We start from the raw sequence: 18,226 nt of genomic DNA on the forward strand, positions 1-18,226 counted from the left end.
TTTGTTAAGCAGCCTTAGGAGTACTGAAGATGCCTTTTCCAAATGTTTTTTGTTTTCCTTTCTGTTTCCCCATAGGATCGCTCAAGGGTAGGAGGAATTTGATTTTGCTAAGGTTACAAAATATGAGGATTTTTTCGTATAAAATAAGCGAGGGAAGTAAATAAAAACTACTTATTTTTCAAAATCAAGGAAGCTGTTAGAGGTAGCTGTGCTTTTCACTCCTCCATAAATACATTTTCTAAACATTTTCTGTTTGATACTGAGCCTTGATACTGGGAGTTGAATAAAAGAGGAAATACTGTGAGGACAAACCCAGGTGAGAAAGTTTCAGAGCATTGCTTTTCTCTGCGTAATGTATCGACAACCGATGCCTTTATACTTTCACATCTGTTCTTTGTGCTCAGTCACACTTGCTGATGTGGAGCCATATTCATGGCGCACTTTCATGGATCACTGAACAGGCATAGGGACCAGCACGAGCTTCAATATCTTAAAATCTAGACCTGCCAGGTAAACAGCTCCTTTTCTGCTAAACTGGGACTCTGTGCTTTTCCTCCTTGTTGGCCATCTGTGAAGGCTTTGACTGAGTTCCAGCTAAAGGAAAAATAAGATGTGTGTGCACGTAGTGTTTATCTTCTGAAGCAGAAATGCTAGTTGTGCCTAAAGTATCATATGACTTTATTGCACAAGCTTATAGTGCAGGTGTCAGTTTGGAGGTTAGAAGGAGCACAGGTGAAGCCACTGTCACCTATAAATTGAGCACGTTTTACAGTGCTGTTTGGCAGCAGAGCTCCCTACTGTGCACGCATGTCGCATTCAGTCGAATTGGGAGAATACAGAAAGTGTTAGAGCACATTTTATAATGTTGCTGTTGGGTGCAAAAAGCTACGGCGTAGTGGAGGGAGGGATGTGTCTTTGAGAAGTATTTGAGAACTGGTGGGGACAAAGAGAAGACTGCCTTGATAAAAAGGCACTGTGAAAGGCCAGCTCTGGTAGAGCTCAGGGATTTACAGGCCAGACAACTGAAAAAGAGCAGCAGTATGTCTTAGTGAGGGGAAGTTAAAGGAGAATGGAGGTATCAAAAAAAATGGAAACTTAAAACTGGAAGAAGCAACTGAAGAAGAAAATGCAAAATTTAAATGGAGGTAACTCATTTGAGCATTGTGAAGTGGGAAATAATTTGCATATTTGACTTTAGCATAACAGCTTTGTATATTAAGAAAAATCAGGTGTATTGCGAGGGGATCATCTGCTCTAATGACAGTAGCTGTCATTCTGCATTGGTTTAGAGATCTAAATTGGTGTCCTTTTTTGCTGTTAACAGGCAACATTTATCTGGTAATCTAGAAAGTAGTAAATATTTTCAGGAGTATACCCAAACCTATCTATGGAGTTTCTTTAAATTTCAGCAGTTAAGTTCTGAACTTTTTGTTTTTGCTGTTGTTCTTTCGCTGATGGCTCAGCACCTATAATTTCTAGGTCAGTGGGAATGGACTTCCTGGGCTTGTGTAGGTGGATATTTCCCTAGGAATCTGGGATTACTGGCCTCATGTTATTTTCATTAGGTTTCCAGACTAATTGTAGAAGTTGTTCTGAATAAACGCCAACAAGTTGCAGTTTTCTCTGGGATCTGGCCAACTCCTTTGGTAATTGTGAGAAAAAATAATGTTTCCTTTCCCCCTTCTTCTCCTACAGGTCACGTGGATTGCCAAAACTGAAAGAGTCCCGTTCCCATGAGTCTTTACTGAGCCCAGGCAGCGCCGTGGAGGCCCTGGATCTTGGGTCAGAAGAAAAAGTCTTTGTCAAAGCACTTCACAGCAGTATCCTTGGACAAGACTTCTGCTTTGAGGTAAAGAACGCTCCAACCACGCGGTGGATTATAGGCTGTTGGTCGGTCTGAACCCTTGCAGTACGCTGTGCTGTGACTTTGTAATTGGAGAACGGATCAGCAGCCGCTGCTCTCCTGAGGTTTGGGTGGGGGCTGTCTAACCAGCGTGCGATTTTGAAATCCTTGAGGCTAATGGCATCAATCACTCAATGGAGAGAAATCTTTTTCAATTACTGCGTCTTCTAATTGAAAAATCTCTTTTTACTTTGATAAATATCTAAGCGCTTGTAGTTTGCATGCAAATGTATGGTTGAAACGTACTGTTGTTCATAAGCTGTGTACTCATCCTCTCCAAATTCACCTAAAATTAAATTTAGAAAATATACTATAACTGAGAAATGGGATTTCCAGTCAGAGCCCCTTCCCATTAGCTCAGCTGGTTTGCCGATAGCCGAAGGAGAAGCTTTGGTGACTGCAGACACGTCCGTTGCACCACGGAGCGGGATGCAAAGAACCGCTTGCTGTTTCAGCACAGGCTGCAGCGCAGCACCACATGGCTCCCAGCTTTGCTTCAGAAACAGGCTGTGTGTGTGAGCACAGTCCTTACCTTGTACTCGTGTGTGCTACTTGGATGTGTCCAAGGCCATCGTAATCTGCCGCGGCAGGGGTGGGTGACAGTCTGTCTTCGGCAGGATTAATCAGATGTGTCTGAACTTCTGGAGCAAAGATCTGTTTACAACCTGGAAAGCTGCTCTGGCAGAAAACCAGCACAGCAGGCCCTTCTCCCTCGGGAGGTATCCAGGAGCTGTTCCTGTTCGCTTCAGTCTCGCTCTCCGGGTTGGAAGCACTTCCCAGCTTGCTTAGGTTTGGGGAGTTGAGTGAAAAGACTGGCAACAACTTAGCTCTGAGGCTGTTGCCTCAAACTGCTTTTTAATTGTGTGCACAAATGAATGGAAAGAGTAAATGAAGCTTGTAAGGCCACGGGAAAGTGGAAGAAACCAAGGTGGTTCCCTCCCGCGTGAAAGCAGAGCTGTGTACGGCATCGCGTGTCGGGGCCGGATCAGAGCAGGACTCCTTCGGTCTGTTTTAGACTCTTGCTGTATGTATGGGCCCTCGGAAGACACCATTTCCAGCGTGCTTTGCCTTATATTGATACATTGTTATTTCTGTCTGTCTTTGCACTGTTAGTAACCAAATCATCTGCCTTTGGAACTTAATGGGGAAAACTGCGTTTAATAGCTATGGATCAATTAACAAATGTTTTTAAAACAATAAATTAACCAGCTGATTAAAGCCTTGTTTAAAAATCTTTGAGAACAGGCTCAGGTGCTCCTCATATGTTTCTTTACTTTTATATTAATTTGAACTGACTTTTTTTTCCCCCTCTACATTTTGAGGATGTTTTAATCTCTCTGCCTTCTAGGCTCCCAAATTGTTTTCCTGCCTTTTTCATATTTACTTTGTTGCTCAAGCATTGCTTATCTTCTTCCTTGCTTTTTGCAGCCCCTTACATGTCTCCTAGGCTTGCCTGAACTCAGCCTGTCCTTTATCTGTTCCAGGTAACCTACTCCAGTGGCAGTAAATGCTTCAGTTGTTCCTCTGCAGCAGAGAGGGACAAGTGGATGGAAAACCTACGCAGAACAGTGCAGCCAAATAAGGTAATAGAAACTGCAGAAATAAGATTACCGGGGTAACGGAGGTGGTATGATTGGATTTTAGTCCAGTGTACCAGGGCTTCCCACAGATGCATCCTCAATTAATTTAGTCGGGGGAGAACTTCGCTCATCAGGGTATCAAAAGCTGCCGTGTACTATTCTAGTGAGCGTAGTAGGTCAAACCTTTAATGAATAAATATGTGTCGGCATGCGTCCTGATCCCTGCCCCAGTGCCTGCTTATGATGTTTCAGACAGGATGGAACATGGTTTCATAGGTTTCATGGTTTACTGTGAGGGCACAGTTTGGAGAGAGAAGAAAAAAAAAAACACAAAAAAAAAAAAAAAGAGGAATTTGAGCTGGAGTGAGAAGGGGAGTCAAGTTATTGATAGGCTGGTAAATATCTGATAAGTCACCTCCATAGCTGGCATACCCCCTTGGAGGGACAGGCTAAGAGTGCTCTTGGAGTTACTCACAAGAGGAAACAATGCAGTGTGCCGGGCCAGTCTAGTGGCTTTTGAGTGGCTCCTGTGCAGAGTGTTTGTTTTCTAAACCATTTCAAATACAGCTTTTTGAGAAGAAAAATGTTCTAGTCCCCACCTTTGACACACAAAAGACAGGCCTTTGCCTCTACTTTAGAAAACGTCCGTTTTTCTAAAGATTCTGATTTTGAAGATCAGATGATCTGATTCTGAATTCTGATTCTGTCCTTGCTTTGGACACAAAAGGCAGCCCTTTGCTGCTGCTTTAGAAGACGAAATGTTCAATTTTTAGGGATTTTGAATCAAAGCTGAGCTCTCTCTTCTGCACAGGACAACTGCCGTCGAGCTGAAAATGTGCTCCGTCTCTGGATCATTGAGGCAAAGGACCTGGCCCCCAAGAAGAAATACTTCTGTGAGCTGTGCCTTGATGACACTCTCTTCGCCCGCACCACCAGCAAAACAAACGCGGACAACATTTTCTGGGGAGAGCACTTTGAGTTCTACGGTCTACCACCTCTTCACAGCATCACAGTTCACATCTACAAGGATGTGGAGAAGAAGAAGAAAAAGGACAAGAACAATTACATAGGCCTGGTCAACATTCCCATGGCCAGTGTAACTGGTCGCCAGTTTGTGGAAAAATGGTACCCTATCAGCACGCCTACACCCAACAAAGGGAAATCAGGGGGGCCTTCCATTCGGATAAAGTCCCGTTATCAGACCATCACCATCTTGCCCATGGAGCAATACAAAGAATTTGCAGAGTTTGTTACCAGCAACTACACTATGCTGTGCTCTGTGCTGGAACCTGTGATCAGCGTAAGGAATAAGGAAGAGATGGCTTGTGCTTTGGTGCACATTCTGCAGAGCACTGGGAGAGCTAAGGTAAGAACAGGCAACTCCTATTACGAAATTCAGCTGGAAACTAGGAAGCCTGGGCTGGCATGACCGTAAGCAACAGCAGAAGGTGCCTGACAGGGCAAGGCTGAGAAAAGGGTCTCAAAAGTATCTGAAAAGACTTGGGCAATTCCCTCTGCCAGGAAGGCACGTAGATAGGCATGATACCAGCAATGATTAAGAGTCGAAACAAAGTTTAAAGATGCTGTGTCCAAAGTATAAGTGAGAGGATAACTATATAAGACATATAACTATATAACTTCATGTTAATCTGAAAAGTTAGGGCCTGCACTTGAGTGTTCAGGAACCTTTTCTGTATTTCTAAAATCGTGATCCAGGATAAGAGATAAGTAAGCAAGAGATTAGTAAACTGGAGAATTACTTCTATAAATAAGTCCCTGATACAATGAGCAGCAGGGTGCCATTGTTGATTCAGTGCTAAGTCAGCTAATCAATGCTAACATTGATTTAGTCAGCGTTTGAACGGCCATTTAGAGAATCTATACTCAGTTAATGGTGATCCTGCCTGCCCCAAGGATGTTATTAGGACTTCTGGGTGCACACTGATGGTTCCCTGTGAGGCAGCAGTTGGAGTGAGCCTTGGTTTCTTTGAATAGAATGTGGGAGAGTATCCTGTAGGTCTTGGGAAATTCTGAGAAGCGTTAACAAGCGTTGATTTATCTGGATGCTGCCTGCCAAGTGGGTGTGTGAGTAGTACCAAGCCATAGCCAGCTTTTTCCAGTAATGCCAGCTAGAGCAAGTTAAGCATGACCAAACACCAGTTAGAGGGTTAGAGATGCAGAAGGATGGCCGTAAGCAACATCCAAGGGACAGCCTAATTTAACTGCTCCAAAAAAGTCCTTTTATGTTTGCATAGTCATGTGCCACTCTCTACTGTTGTCCCCTTGATGTACGTCTTGGAAAAGCTGCTCCTCTGTGACAGTGTGTGCTAGGAACTCATTCCTTACTGATTTGTTTGTCTGATCAAGAGAAGCTGGTAGCTGGGACAGCTCCTGTAGGGTTGTGTTGAAATCCTACTGGAAAGCGGGCTCTGGGTTCCTGCAGTGCTAGCTGTAACAAGTAGATAAATTAGTGTTATAACTTTGCCTTCCTTGTGACTGAACGTTTGAACATCTATCTACTGGAAGCATTGAGCAGCTTAGGCTGCCACAACCTAAAGCTGCAAAGAGGGTGCGTTTCCAGGTCATGCTGTGTTGGTCGTGATGCATTCACCCAGTTTGCACCAGGTGAAAATAATTCTCTTAGATTTTTTTGAAAAGGAACAGCAATAATGGATTGAGAACCAAGAGTACTAAATGTATTTTTGATCTATATTTATCATACGTAATTTGTTCTGCGTATTTTACACTCATATGCTGGCAGTGCCTTATGGCTTCTGTAGTTAATGCGGTTATGAAACCTTCCTACAGCACTCTTTGAACTGTTTGGGGGGTGCTGCTGTTTGCAGCAGAACCAGCAAGTCACAGTTGTCACTCAGCCCTAATTCAGGGTGGTGGTTGGGTTTTTGGAGGATGTTTTTCTTTTTTGAAACAGTTTAAAAAAAAAAAAAGAGAGAAATATAGGAGAAATATGCTTCCTTTTCTGGAAAACTTTACAGTGGCTGCATTGGATCTTGCAAAATACCAAGTATTCCTTGTGAAATGCTGAGTGTCCTCGGCTCACATAAAGTTATCACTGCAGGAAATAAGTATTAGCGTAGAATTAGACCCTATATCAAGAGGTTATTCACTGTATCAAGGCTTGCTGATGGTCCCTGCCTGGGCATTTGAATACAGTTCAAGTTAAGCCACACAGATCCACAGCAAGTGTGTTAACTTTTTCCCAAATCCTGAACTGCTTTTGGTTTGTGAATTTAATTTATATAGGCCATCCTTTTTAGTTAAATTTCACCAAGCTGTAAGAGCTTGTGCTTAACTTCCATCTTGGATTTTTAAATCCAAGTTTTTATGTAATATTCAGTATTAAAAGATAAATATCGTATGATGGTTTCTTTCAGCAGACAAAACCCACTGATAAACAAACTGGTGAAGGTTTCTGTTCAGGTTCTAAACTGAAACACAAGCTTGGCTGTAAAGGTTTTCTTTTAGAGACTATTGCTTCTCCCTTTATAATTTGTGACCTATAACATTTATAAATACAATAGACCCAAGAGGAGCCCTAGCTATTTCCTTGGCCCATACTACATGTAGTATCTGCACCCCTCATCCCAAGCTGGGCAATTATTTCAGTAATCCTCTGGCTCCTCTGTTTATCCTTCCTTTTTGGCTTCTGCAGGTAGCCTGGATGACTGACTCTGGTTAAAATAACCTCTTGCCATTTGCCCTTTTTCTTCAGGACTTCTTGACGGATTTGGTGATGTCTGAGGTAGATCGTTGTGGGGAGCATGATGTCTTGATCTTCAGGGAGAACACGCTTGCTACCAAAGCTATTGAGGAATACCTAAAGTTGGTAGGACAGAAGTATCTTCACGACGCACTAGGTAAGAAAGTGCCTGTCTGTCACCTGTTTGCATTGCAAGGGCTAACCCTGAACTGTCTGCAACATGACTGAAGCCTCATGTACCTAGGAATGTGGGATGGGAAGGAACGGCCTCAGCACGGAGCCTAGGTGTCGAGTATCCAGATGGCAAAATACATGCTGTCTTACTCTGGATGCCCTTCCTTCACACAGGGGAAGATGCTCTTTGGTGCCTGCAGGAGTAGCACCCAAGGAAAGGCAAACTTGATTTCATGTATCTGAGTCCCTCTTAAAGTTTGTATCACCACGTTATGATTTTCTGGGTAACCTTCTTTTGTGTCTCTAGTTGTGATGAAGAGGTATCATACTGCAGCTGATTTGTGGGCAGTGGTGATTGTTCCATCTGATACCTCATGTTGTGGTGTCAGGAGTGAATCTGGTATCATGTGCAATACAATTAGGTGGAGATTTCAGGAAGGGTTATGAATGTGAAGCATCTATTTCACTGATCTCCTTTTATGCTAAAGAAGCTTCTACACTCACTTGAGGCTGAAGTGCCACCACGTAGGGGGTTAGATGTACTCAGGGGTATCTGGTTGACAAGCAAAGTTCTCGTCCACGAGTACGTATTGCTGGGGCATCTCCAGTCAGTCTCTTTCACTCGCTGTTGTAGTTAACAGCACATGTTAGCTGTGGTGTTCACAAGTGTTAAGCGTGAGCTGCCCACCCTAGCGTTTGGGTGGAATGCAGGTAGTGCAAGAAAATTCATTTCCAGATGCTTAAGCTGCAACTACTGGAAATGCTGGCATGTTCCAGAACGACCCTTGGACTTGCTCAGCCCTTACCTTTGCCGTGGAGCAAAGAAATCATAAACATTTGTGTTAACCTTTTAAACTGGTACCTTGCCCCAACAAAAATCCTTAGATGAGCATGGCAGGAGGGAGTGAGGCTGCAGAGCTACTGCAGAGCAGCACAGGGCAGGAGATCAAGCTGCAGACTGTCTAGGGAGCCTCCGGCCTGTGTTTATCCCAAGTGTTCTTTATTCACCACCTCATTAAAACTGCCTGGCCAACCTTTGATGTCCTGCTCCATTCCCCTGGCGGGTTCTTAACGTCCATGGTCACATGCCAGGGTGGACTCTGATGACTGTATTATTGTCCCCTCTCCACCAAAGGTTCTGCTCCAGTCATAAGCCACTGCCTTGGGAATTAGTGTCCACACAACTAATACTGCAATAAAGAGGACCAAAAACGTGCGTGCTCTCTTCCGAAGAAACTCCCAGCCTCACTGCAGTTAGCTTTTACCAGCTCCACAGTCTTTGTTATCCACACTTGCACAATGAGCCACCCATCCCCCTGTTGTTTCTTGGATCAAGAAAGCTTTGGAAAATGATACAAGAGAAACAAGATCAGGCCAAAGCCAAGTCCCACACCACATCCTTTCACAAAAAAAACCCCAAAGAACCAGCTTGCTTTCCCAGCAGTCTCGCTTGTCCTCAGGAATCCAGACACTGGCAAGTCATCAAGGAGATAGTTGGCTAAATTAGTGCTCCAAGGGTCAGTATAGGCAGGGCTGTGATTATATGCATTTTGGCCATTTCTGAAGTGTAATGAGCCTGTTCTGGTAGTCTTATTCTCCTGGGTGGAACCACGGAGCACAAGTCACAGTCCTAGGCTCCTGCTTGGTACGGAGAAACGAGCAGCATGTTACTTTGTACTGTGCTTTTCAGCAGACTGAATGATCAGCTGTGGGACCAGTATATTACATTTGACTGCAAGGCCCTTAATGTGCAGTAATTACATAAAAATATTTTAAAATTAATGACTTCTAGAACACCATTTAGAGCATTGGGCTGAGTGATAAGATTGTAAATCATAGACATGAGAGATGGAAAATCGCCCTAAGGTCATCCAGCTTGTCTCTAGCTCAGGGCAAGATTGCTCCTGACAATATACCCATGTAATTCTTCGTCAAGTTTTAAATGTCATTTTGCTCAGATGCCATGTTCTTTGAAAGGATTAACAGCATTACGCGTGGTGTTAGCGATTTAATACAGCTGTAAGAGCATCTTAACGTATGATTAAGGCAGGGTCTTGTGGATCAAAAAGAGTAAGTTTCAAATGTGTTTAAGGAAAAAAAAAATTATCCAGTAAACAACAGTTAAAACAATTGGCTGAACAGAAGTGATGCCCAGAGTCGTGCAAATAAGTGATCTAGGTGCCCTCAGCAGAAATTTTTTGGACCCGAACAAAAAAAAAAAGCTTAAGAAAATATGCTGCCTGCTTTGCTTGCAAGAACACTGCTGAGCTGAGATTTCGGGAGGGGTGTTGGGAGGTGTTTAAGGGTTTTTATGAAAACATAGACAAAAAAAACAAAACCCTTTTGCACAAACAAGCCTTGTGGTGTTAGCTCGGAGCCAGCAAGATCATCCGAGGAGATGAACTTAAAAGACATTGGATCATTAAATGAATGAATAAAGAGTTTTTCCTGGGGAACAACAACAGTTTAAAAATCAGTGGGTGTGCTAGTGCATATAGGAGGAAAACTAGTAAGTAGTTTATTCCAATAGGTCACACAAAGGAAACTTCATCTGGTTTTGTAAGTGTCCAGTTTCTGCTGCGATGCTGTAAGAGAAGGACGACAGAAACGTAAAGGATTTTGAAAGATGCAGGCTGTAAAAACGTTGTAAGGTGTTGAGAAAAGAGGTTGAGAAAATTAGCAGTCTCTAGCTAGCATTCAGGTATTACTTTTATTCAAGAGTAGCGTGACACTTTGTAAAATTTAAAAACATGGTAAATTTAGAAATAATAAAAATAAATAGTATTGTCAAGTGCATTTCCTGGGGAAATTATGAAGACAAATAGCACAGCTTCATTTGTAACCCTGTGGATAATTTTATAGCAGGCAATACAATTTGAATACGAAGTCAAATCCTGTTCTTTAGGCTGTAAGTGAAGTGTCTGCAGGGTTTCTAAGCAAAGCCATCCTGTGATTGCACCTGTATTGGGGGGCAGTGGGGGCACAGGAGACTGAAGCATCAGAGCACCAGCCGTCTGATCTGGTACGGCAAGTGCTCTGCTCTGAAAGAGCTGGGAGGAGTCGTGTCCCCAACATCTGGTGTCTGGAGGCTGGATTGCAGACGCAGGGAGGAGAAGAGGCAGTTGCTGAGGAAAGACATAAGCAGGATCTAAAGGTTTATCAAGGAGGCTTTTCATATAACTAACCTGGTTTGTCATCCTCTTCCCTTTGTCCAGGGGAGTTTATCAAGGCCTTGTACGAGTCAGATGAAAACTGTGAAGTGGATCCCAGCAAATGTTCATCCAGTGAACTAACAGATCATCAGAGCAACCTGAAAATGTGTTGTGAGCTGGCCTTCTGCAAGATTATCAATTCTTACTGGTGAGGCATCGCCCCTCCCCTTCTCCCCCATTAGGTCATTTGCTTAGAGGGTGCCCATTCCTCCTCTGAAGATGAGAAAACAGCAGTTGTACAGGGAAGTAGCATAGACCCATCTCATCTTCTGAGACTGCCTTCGTTTTCTTTCCTCACTACCTTCCTCCGTGTGATACCATATTGCAGATGGAACTTGTGCCCAAGTTGAGGGGTTCCAGTCCCACACACCATACCTGACAGGAGCTTCTGCTGAAATACTCTGCCAAGGGAACACATACTGATTTGTGACTCAATGAGGAGGGAATAAAGTGAGAAGATAACAGCTGAGCTTGAACTTGGAATAAAAAGCTGAAAGTTTTGATGTGTATAGAAAACTTTCAGACCCTTTAGATCTGTAGAAATGAACAGGAAATCACAGGGAGGAAACGTTGACAGAGAGATTTCTATTAATCTCTGTTTCTGAGCAGTAGTGAGAGAAGGAGGGCCTTTCTGCTTCAGGACGAGGCACGTGCTAAATATTGAGAGATCTTAACGAGCAAAATAAAAATTTCAGTTATGGAGATGAGTTCAGTTTGGTTCAGTTTGTTTTTAATATTCTAAGACCCTGCTTGCTCCAGGGTAGCGATGGATAAGTAGTTCTTAGCTTGCAAATCAGCGTGTCTGAAAATGGCTTCACTTAACATATATGAACAAGGGATGCTTTAAAGACTCCTTAAGTATCACCAGATTAAATGGGGATCTAAGAACAGATGCCTAATGACATTTCCTAGCCTAGAGAGAGAAAAGGGAAAAGAACAAAAAAGAACCGATGATGTTTTCTCACAGATAATTATTTTAGGTGATTGGTCGCCAGTTGAACTTGTTGCATCTCATTGCCCACGCGGTTTTATTTCCTGGTTTGTTGTTTTTCAGCGTGTTCCCTCGTGAGCTGAAGGAGGTATTTGCATCTTGGAAGCAGCAGTGCCTGAGCAGGGGCAAGCAGGACATCAGTGAACGCCTGATCAGTGCCTCCCTCTTCCTCCGCTTCCTGTGCCCTGCTATCATGTCCCCCAGCCTCTTTAACCTCATGCAGGAGTATCCTGACGACCGGACATCTCGCACGCTCACGCTTATTGCTAAAGTCATTCAGAATCTCGCCAATTTTGCTAAGTAGGTGGTGGCAATAAAACTGAAAGCTGTGCCTCGAAGGGTGCAAGTCACTGCAGGTTACTATGGAGCAAGGCGAGCCCTGCTTGGTAGTCGTGTTTGCAGGCAGCTGGTTCTCTGGCAAATTGAAGTCAGCTTTAGAAAAGGAGGAAACTTCTCACTTATATGTGAACGCTGTTCCCCTCGAGACACCTCAGCGCTGAGCTAGATAAATTCTCCTTTTCACATGCAGATGTGGGCTGTGTTGAATTCAGTAGAGGGGACACAGTATAAACCCAAGAAGTTTCATGCATTAGCATGTCAGTGTGTATGCTATTTCAAAAGAAAACAAAGTCTCTTCCCACCGAGGATCATGATTTTCCTCCTTTCTTCCTCCAAAATCCCCAGCTGAATGATAACAAAGGGCATGGCATGTCTCTTACGGGGGGGGGATGCAGAGAAGGGGAGGAGAGAAAGGGTGTCTGTGGGAGGGAGGGGGGAGAGATTGTGTTAGTCCCCTTGTTCAGAATATGACCAGTGAGTTACTATTATTTAAATAAGTCCAAGAAAGCAGTGAGTCTTTTAAATTGTCCTTTTTTTTTTTTTCTATCAGACCAAATCTTCAGAAAGGCAGGTCTCAAGTTAAGCCTTTAAGTAATTGTCCATACAAGCACTTGTACTCTGTATTTTGTGTGGAGGCTATTGACTGGGTTTCCTCCTCTCCCCTTTCTTGCAGGTTTGGTAATAAGGAAGAGTACATGGCCTTCATGAATGACTTTTTGGAACATGAGTGGGGAGGAATGAAGCGTTTTCTCCTGGAGATCTCGAATCCAGATACCATCTCAAACGTGCCTGGATTTGAGGGCTACATCGACCTGGGCAGAGAGCTCTCAGTTTTGCATTCCCTCTTATGGGAGGTTGTGTCCCAACTTGATAAGGTAAAGCAGGCTGGAGGCCTGGGAGGGTGAATCCAGCGATTGTATCGTAGCAACAGTAAACACAAGGAAACATCAAGGGAGCAGCTGAAGCCTGCTTAGGGGAGAACTTATTCAACAGCTTTTGAGAGGAATGTTTGATAGTGGTATTTCACAATTGTTCTTTCCATGATTTCAGATCAGGGCTTGAAGCAGGGCATGTGAAGTGGTTGGGCTTCAGCAGTAGTGCAAACAGTTTGGAGAGCCTTAAGTAAGGATGAGTGTTAAATGGTGGAGAGGGCTGCACTTAAAAGTAGAGCTGGAATTCCCAGAGCAGCTGTTCCTTTCTCACAAGTGAGCTGGAAAAAAGGGAGGGTGTTTGGACAGAAAGTGAAAATGTTGCAGTGCCCTTTTTGATGCTAAGGGAGGTACTTTGCTGCACACCAGGCCCTACCCTGCCCAGCTCTGATGGAGCAGGGTGTTGGCCGGGCAGAACTCTGCTCATTAAAGTCCTGATCCAAAGCCTGCTGAGAGGTTCTCATTTCTGTAGTCTTTGGATTAGGTTTTAGTACACAAGAGGATGCCATGTAAAAACCTGGTTCCACTCTCAGTTTTATCCTGTAGCAAAAGCGAGATGCTTTCTGCCTGTATGTTGTGCTGGGGTCATATGTGTTGTCCAGATTCTGTTCTGCTGATTGCAATAGACATCTCCAGCAATAAGCATTGCTTCCATTTAGCTGTTGAAGGAGAAAAGACAGTAGTTTGCTCCTCCTTAGTTATGTGGCTTTGCAGGGTCCCAATTCATTAAAACCTTGATAGCAAAGGTGGTTGATAAGACCCAAAAAGCTGAGCTGTGAGTCAGTATTTTTTTTGCAAGTGCTCAGAACTGTTCCATATGTCAGCTTTAGAGGTGCATTATTTTGTCCGTATTCCATTTATATTATTCTTTCTTTTGAAACTGGAGAGATGAGGTGACTTGCAATGCACTCTTAATATTTTTATTGCATTAAGCTTTGCCAAAATAGTTATTTGTTGAGTATCTATTTTCTCACAGTACATTATTTAAAACGGAAAACAAAAAACTGAGCTCGTTGCATCAGAGTAAATGGAAATGTCCTTGGCTCAAAAAGGCAGTATATATTAATCTTAGTTTGATAACAATTTATGGTCTCGTTTTTCCGTTGCCCTCATACGTGCACACAGTGTACTTCCAAAATGTCGCAGGCAGCAAAGTCAGCTGTAAAGACAGTTCAGCAGCCTCAGGAAAACAGGCAAAGTAAGCACTCAAAAGACCAGATCCTCCTCCATTGCTATAATTCGGAGTAAACCCACCGGTGCAGGGAACGCTGCCATCTCCCTCCAAGCTGGTCAGGCCTCAGGTCAAGAGAAACCCAGCTCCAGTCTTTAGAACTGCAAAGGGATCTTGGTGTTAGTTACCGTGAGCTGCTCTCTGAATGCAACGGTCGTAAATGACTTGGGCAGCAAGGAGAGGGAGGAGCCAGACCTGGATAAACCGTCAAAGCAGATCTGCTTTGCCCTTTCTGTAGGTTAGATGCATGGATCTATCCTGACAGCCCCTTGGGAGCTGGTATAGTGGTTTGCTAAAAAAAGAATTAAGGGGTAAAGTTACATTGCAATGCTGCTTTACTATAGGCAATGACTGGGAAATGATGGGAGAAGTCACCTCAGATTTTGATAGACACAGAAGAAGTGCTGTATGAAAGCATCTGTAGAGAGACCTTTCTCTGGAGCCAAACTGAATACCTGCTTGCAGGAAAAATAAGGATATCTTTGAAAAGAACATTATCTTTGTAGCAGAGTTTTACTTTATTATAAATCTCCAGCACTTTCACCTTCTTCCTGCAGTCCCAAAAGGCTGAAGGTGCCCTGTAGATGATATAACCAGCAGTGACCCAAAGAGGGGAGAAAGATAAAGCGCCTGAACGAGCAGCCTTCCTTGCTGGAAGGTCAGCTGCTCTTATCCCAGGCCTGGCCAACACCAAACTAACATGTAATTCGACAAGAAGCTACACATTTAACTCCAGGCTGAGATTCGGTGATTCTGCGATGAGGATCATTGATGTTTTCATGCAGTTATTTTTCACTTTCAAGTAGGGAAGAATACCTTAGTTTTTGCTAACAGGGTGCTACAGAAGATGGCATCAGTGTATGATGCCCAAAACAAAAGGCTTATGAAATGAAAACCTTCCCTTTCCCCATCTCCCTCAACCCTTGTGATTCTCTCATGATCCCCATGAATGCCGCATCCCCTTGTCTGTTGGCATGCGTTTCCTTTACCACATGACACCCTTTGCCTGGAAAGTTCCCCCCACCAGCTGAATCTGTAGTCTTTGAATGCCCTTTAATGAGTAGATACTGTAGTTTTCACTTTGTCCTCACCCACCCTGGACTTAGTTTGCTTTGCATGATAGTTTTGCATTGGAATGGCAATAGTTTTGTTTTATTGAGCATGATTTTTATTTTTGGGGGTCAATCCTAATTTCTTTTCTATTTCCTTTTCTTTCCTCAATGTCTGCTGCACCCCGTTTCGTCTCCTCCATCCATCTCGTCGCCGTGGTTACGCTGCTCCGTAACACTGCATTACGGTCCTGGCACACCCGCACACAACCACCCACCCTCCTTCCTTCCACCTCCACCCCTCCGCCTCTGTGCATCGTTATCAAAAAAAAAACTGGTGGATGTCGCGGTGCTTGTTGTCCAATTAGGGTGAAAATTCCTTCCTACAGGCGACCGTGGCAAAACTGGGACCTCTTCCTCGTATTCTTGCCGATATCACCAAATCAATGACCAACCCTACACCGATACAGCAGCAGCTGAGGCGTTTCACTGAGCACAGCTCTAGTCCAAACGTCAGTGGCAGTCTCTCCTCAGGGCTTCAGAAGATATTTGAGGACCCCACTGATGGGTATGTAACAGCCAGAGCTCAAGGGAAGATGTGGGACGAGGGGGTTGTTAAAGGAGCAACCTGTTAGGAGTTGCTTCAAGAAAGATGTTGAGGTGTTGGAGCGAGTCCAGAGGAGGGCGACCAAGCTGGTGAGGGGTCTGGAGGGTCTGACCTACGAGGAATGGCTGAGGGAGCTGGGGGTGTTTAGCCTGGAGAAGAGGAGGCTCAGAGGTGACCTTATTGCAGTCTACAACTACCTGAAGGGAGGTTGTAGTGAAGTGGGAGTCGGCCTCTTCTCCCAGGCAACTAGCGATAGGACAAGAGGGCATAGCCTCAAGCTTCGCCAGGGGAGGTTTAGGTTGGACATCAGGAAGAATTTCTTCTCAGAAAGGGTTATTAGACATTGGAAGGGGCTGCCCAGGGAGGTGGTGGAGTCGCCATCTCTGGAGGTGTTTAAGAAAAGCCTGGACATGGCACTTAGTGCCATGGTCTAGTTGACAGGGTGGTGTCAGGGCAATGGTTGGACTCGATGATCCCAGAGGTCTCTTCCAACCTGGTTGATTCTGTGATTCTGTGAGTTGAGTCCTTCATCACCTGGACTGTCTGCCCGGGCCAGCTGCAGGAGCAGGGAGCTTGGGCCTCTGTCACGGGGAATACACAGTCCCAGTAAGAGGGTGCACAAGGTGGCACTGGAGACCTCAAGCTTTTGACTTACCCAGGAGTCAAATGTCTCTCTGGGAGTTGACGACTTCAGCTGCTAAAAACCAGTCTTGCAATTTATTGCCCATCTATGTGTCCGGATGCGTAGTCAGCCGTAATGTTTCCTTCTGGTGATCAGGCCACTTACTGCTAATGAAAAAACTGGGCTGTAGGTGGGACTTGTTACCAGTAGGAGAGCAAAAATAGTCCTTCCTTTGTCTAGTGCAGCATTCCTCACGCTGTAATAGCCGTTAATCTGAAGCAAAAAGCTGTGGCACGGCAGAACTGCCAAAGAGCTCGGATGCTGTGGTCTCCGAGTAGTTTCTGTGCCTTCGCACAGCTCCTGTTGAATCTGCAGACACTCACAACACATAATGCTGGCGGAGGGTTTAATGGGATCTGAACTGCTCTAAAGTCTCGCTGGAGACAGAAGTGTCTAAGGAGGGGAGGATTCGGTGGGAATCGTTTGCATTTCACCTGTGAAAAAATAAAGATGAAGCACTTCTTGAATCAAATGTAATTCTCAAAGATAAGTGGTAATTAAGGAAGAGTGTGTTCTGACTTGAACACAAAGAGCTCATAAAAGGAAATGTGGTTCCTTGAAGCTTTCAGTTGGGGGGGGAGGTTAAATGAGGTAGAAAGACTTCTCTGGGACAGATCTCTCAGGGTCTTGGCTGCTTAAAAATTAACCAAATTCCTTTCCACTCCACAGTGACTTGCATAAGCTGAAGTCTCCAACCCAGGAAAACGTAGACGGATATTTTAGGGGCAAGACCTTACTGTTGGTTCAGCAGGCATCCACCCAGAGCATGACTTACTCAGATAAGGATGAAAGGGAAAGCGTCTTGCCCAATGGACGTAGCATCTCTCTCATGGACCTCCAAGACCCTCACACGGCTCACAGTGACCACGCTTCTGTTATACACGACGTGCCTTTGCGCCTGGCCGGCAGCCAGCTCTCTATCACGCAGGTGGCGAACATCAAACAGCTGTGGGAAACTCAGAGCACACCCCAGAGCGCTCCCCAGGTGAGAAGGCCTCTGCACCCAGCTTTGAACCAACAGGGCAGCCTCCAGCCTCTGTCCTTCCAGAACCCGGTTTACCACCTCAACAACCCGACCCCGCCGATGCCGAAGGCCTCTGTGGACTCCAGCCTGGAGAACCTGAGCACTGCCAGCTCCCGGAGCCGAAGCAACAGCGAAGACTTCAAACTGAGCGGACCCAGCAACAGCAGCATGGAGGACTTCACCAAGCGCAGCACGCAGAGCGAGGACTTCTCCCGGCGCCACACGGTGCCCGACAAGCACGTCCCCATCGCGCTGCCCCGCCAGAACAGCAGCAGCCAAGCGCAGATCCGCAAAATGGACCAAGGCGGGCTGGGCGCCAGGGCCAAAGCCCCGCAGTCCCTGCCGCACAGCGCTTCCCTGCGGAGCACGGGCAGCATGTCGGGAGTGTCGGGGCCCGTGGTGACTGAACCCGTTCAGAACGGGAGCCGGTCCCGGCAGCAGTCGTCCTCCTCTAGAGAGAGCCCTGTCCCGAAGGTGAGGGCAATTCAGAGGCAGCAAACGCAGCAGGTAAGGAAAGCCTTTGTCCGGGCACTTTCTGCTTTGATGCTGAGCTGATCGCTGCATTGACCTTCAAAGCTGTGTGACCTTTGAGCTGAATCCACTTGAATCAAGAGTACTGGCACTGAAGCAAGTGGCCAGTAGCGAGTGTAAGGAGTGGTCATGCTGGTTGCCCTTACAAGCTTGGCAAGCCTAGCTTACCTATTATTTTTGGATGCTTTTGTACTAAATTAGAAAAAAAAGTACGTTTTGCATTTACTAAGGTAGCAGCAAACCTGATGAAAGA

General features: G+C 45.0%; 1 protein-coding gene across 3 annotated transcripts in view; it reads left to right on the forward strand.

The window, feature by feature from the left end:
* RASAL2 (RAS protein activator like 2) overlaps positions 1–18,226 on the forward strand; it is a 151,126-nt gene that overhangs the window by 116,768 nt on the left and 16,132 nt on the right. For 2 of the 3 annotated variants that reach the window (XM_068417103.1, XM_068417105.1), the window contains exons 6-14: positions 1,696–1,849; positions 3,388–3,486; positions 4,295–4,849; positions 7,217–7,361; positions 10,594–10,738; positions 11,645–11,881; positions 12,594–12,795; positions 15,498–15,697; positions 17,088–17,949. In XM_068417103.1, the coding sequence (XP_068273204.1) occupies positions 1,696–1,849; positions 3,388–3,486; positions 4,295–4,849; positions 7,217–7,361; positions 10,594–10,738; positions 11,645–11,881; positions 12,594–12,795; positions 15,498–15,697; positions 17,088–17,949 (2,599 nt within the window). The remainder of the gene's footprint in view (positions 1–1,695; positions 1,850–3,387; positions 3,487–4,294; positions 4,850–7,216; positions 7,362–10,593; positions 10,739–11,644; positions 11,882–12,593; positions 12,796–15,497; positions 15,698–17,087; positions 17,950–18,226) is intronic. The other variant, XM_068417104.1, reaches the window with a different exon arrangement.

This window comes from Nyctibius grandis, chromosome 21, assembly GCF_013368605.1.
Source record: "Nyctibius grandis isolate bNycGra1 chromosome 21, bNycGra1.pri, whole genome shotgun sequence".
Taxonomy (NCBI): Eukaryota; Metazoa; Chordata; class Aves; order Nyctibiiformes; family Nyctibiidae; genus Nyctibius; species Nyctibius grandis.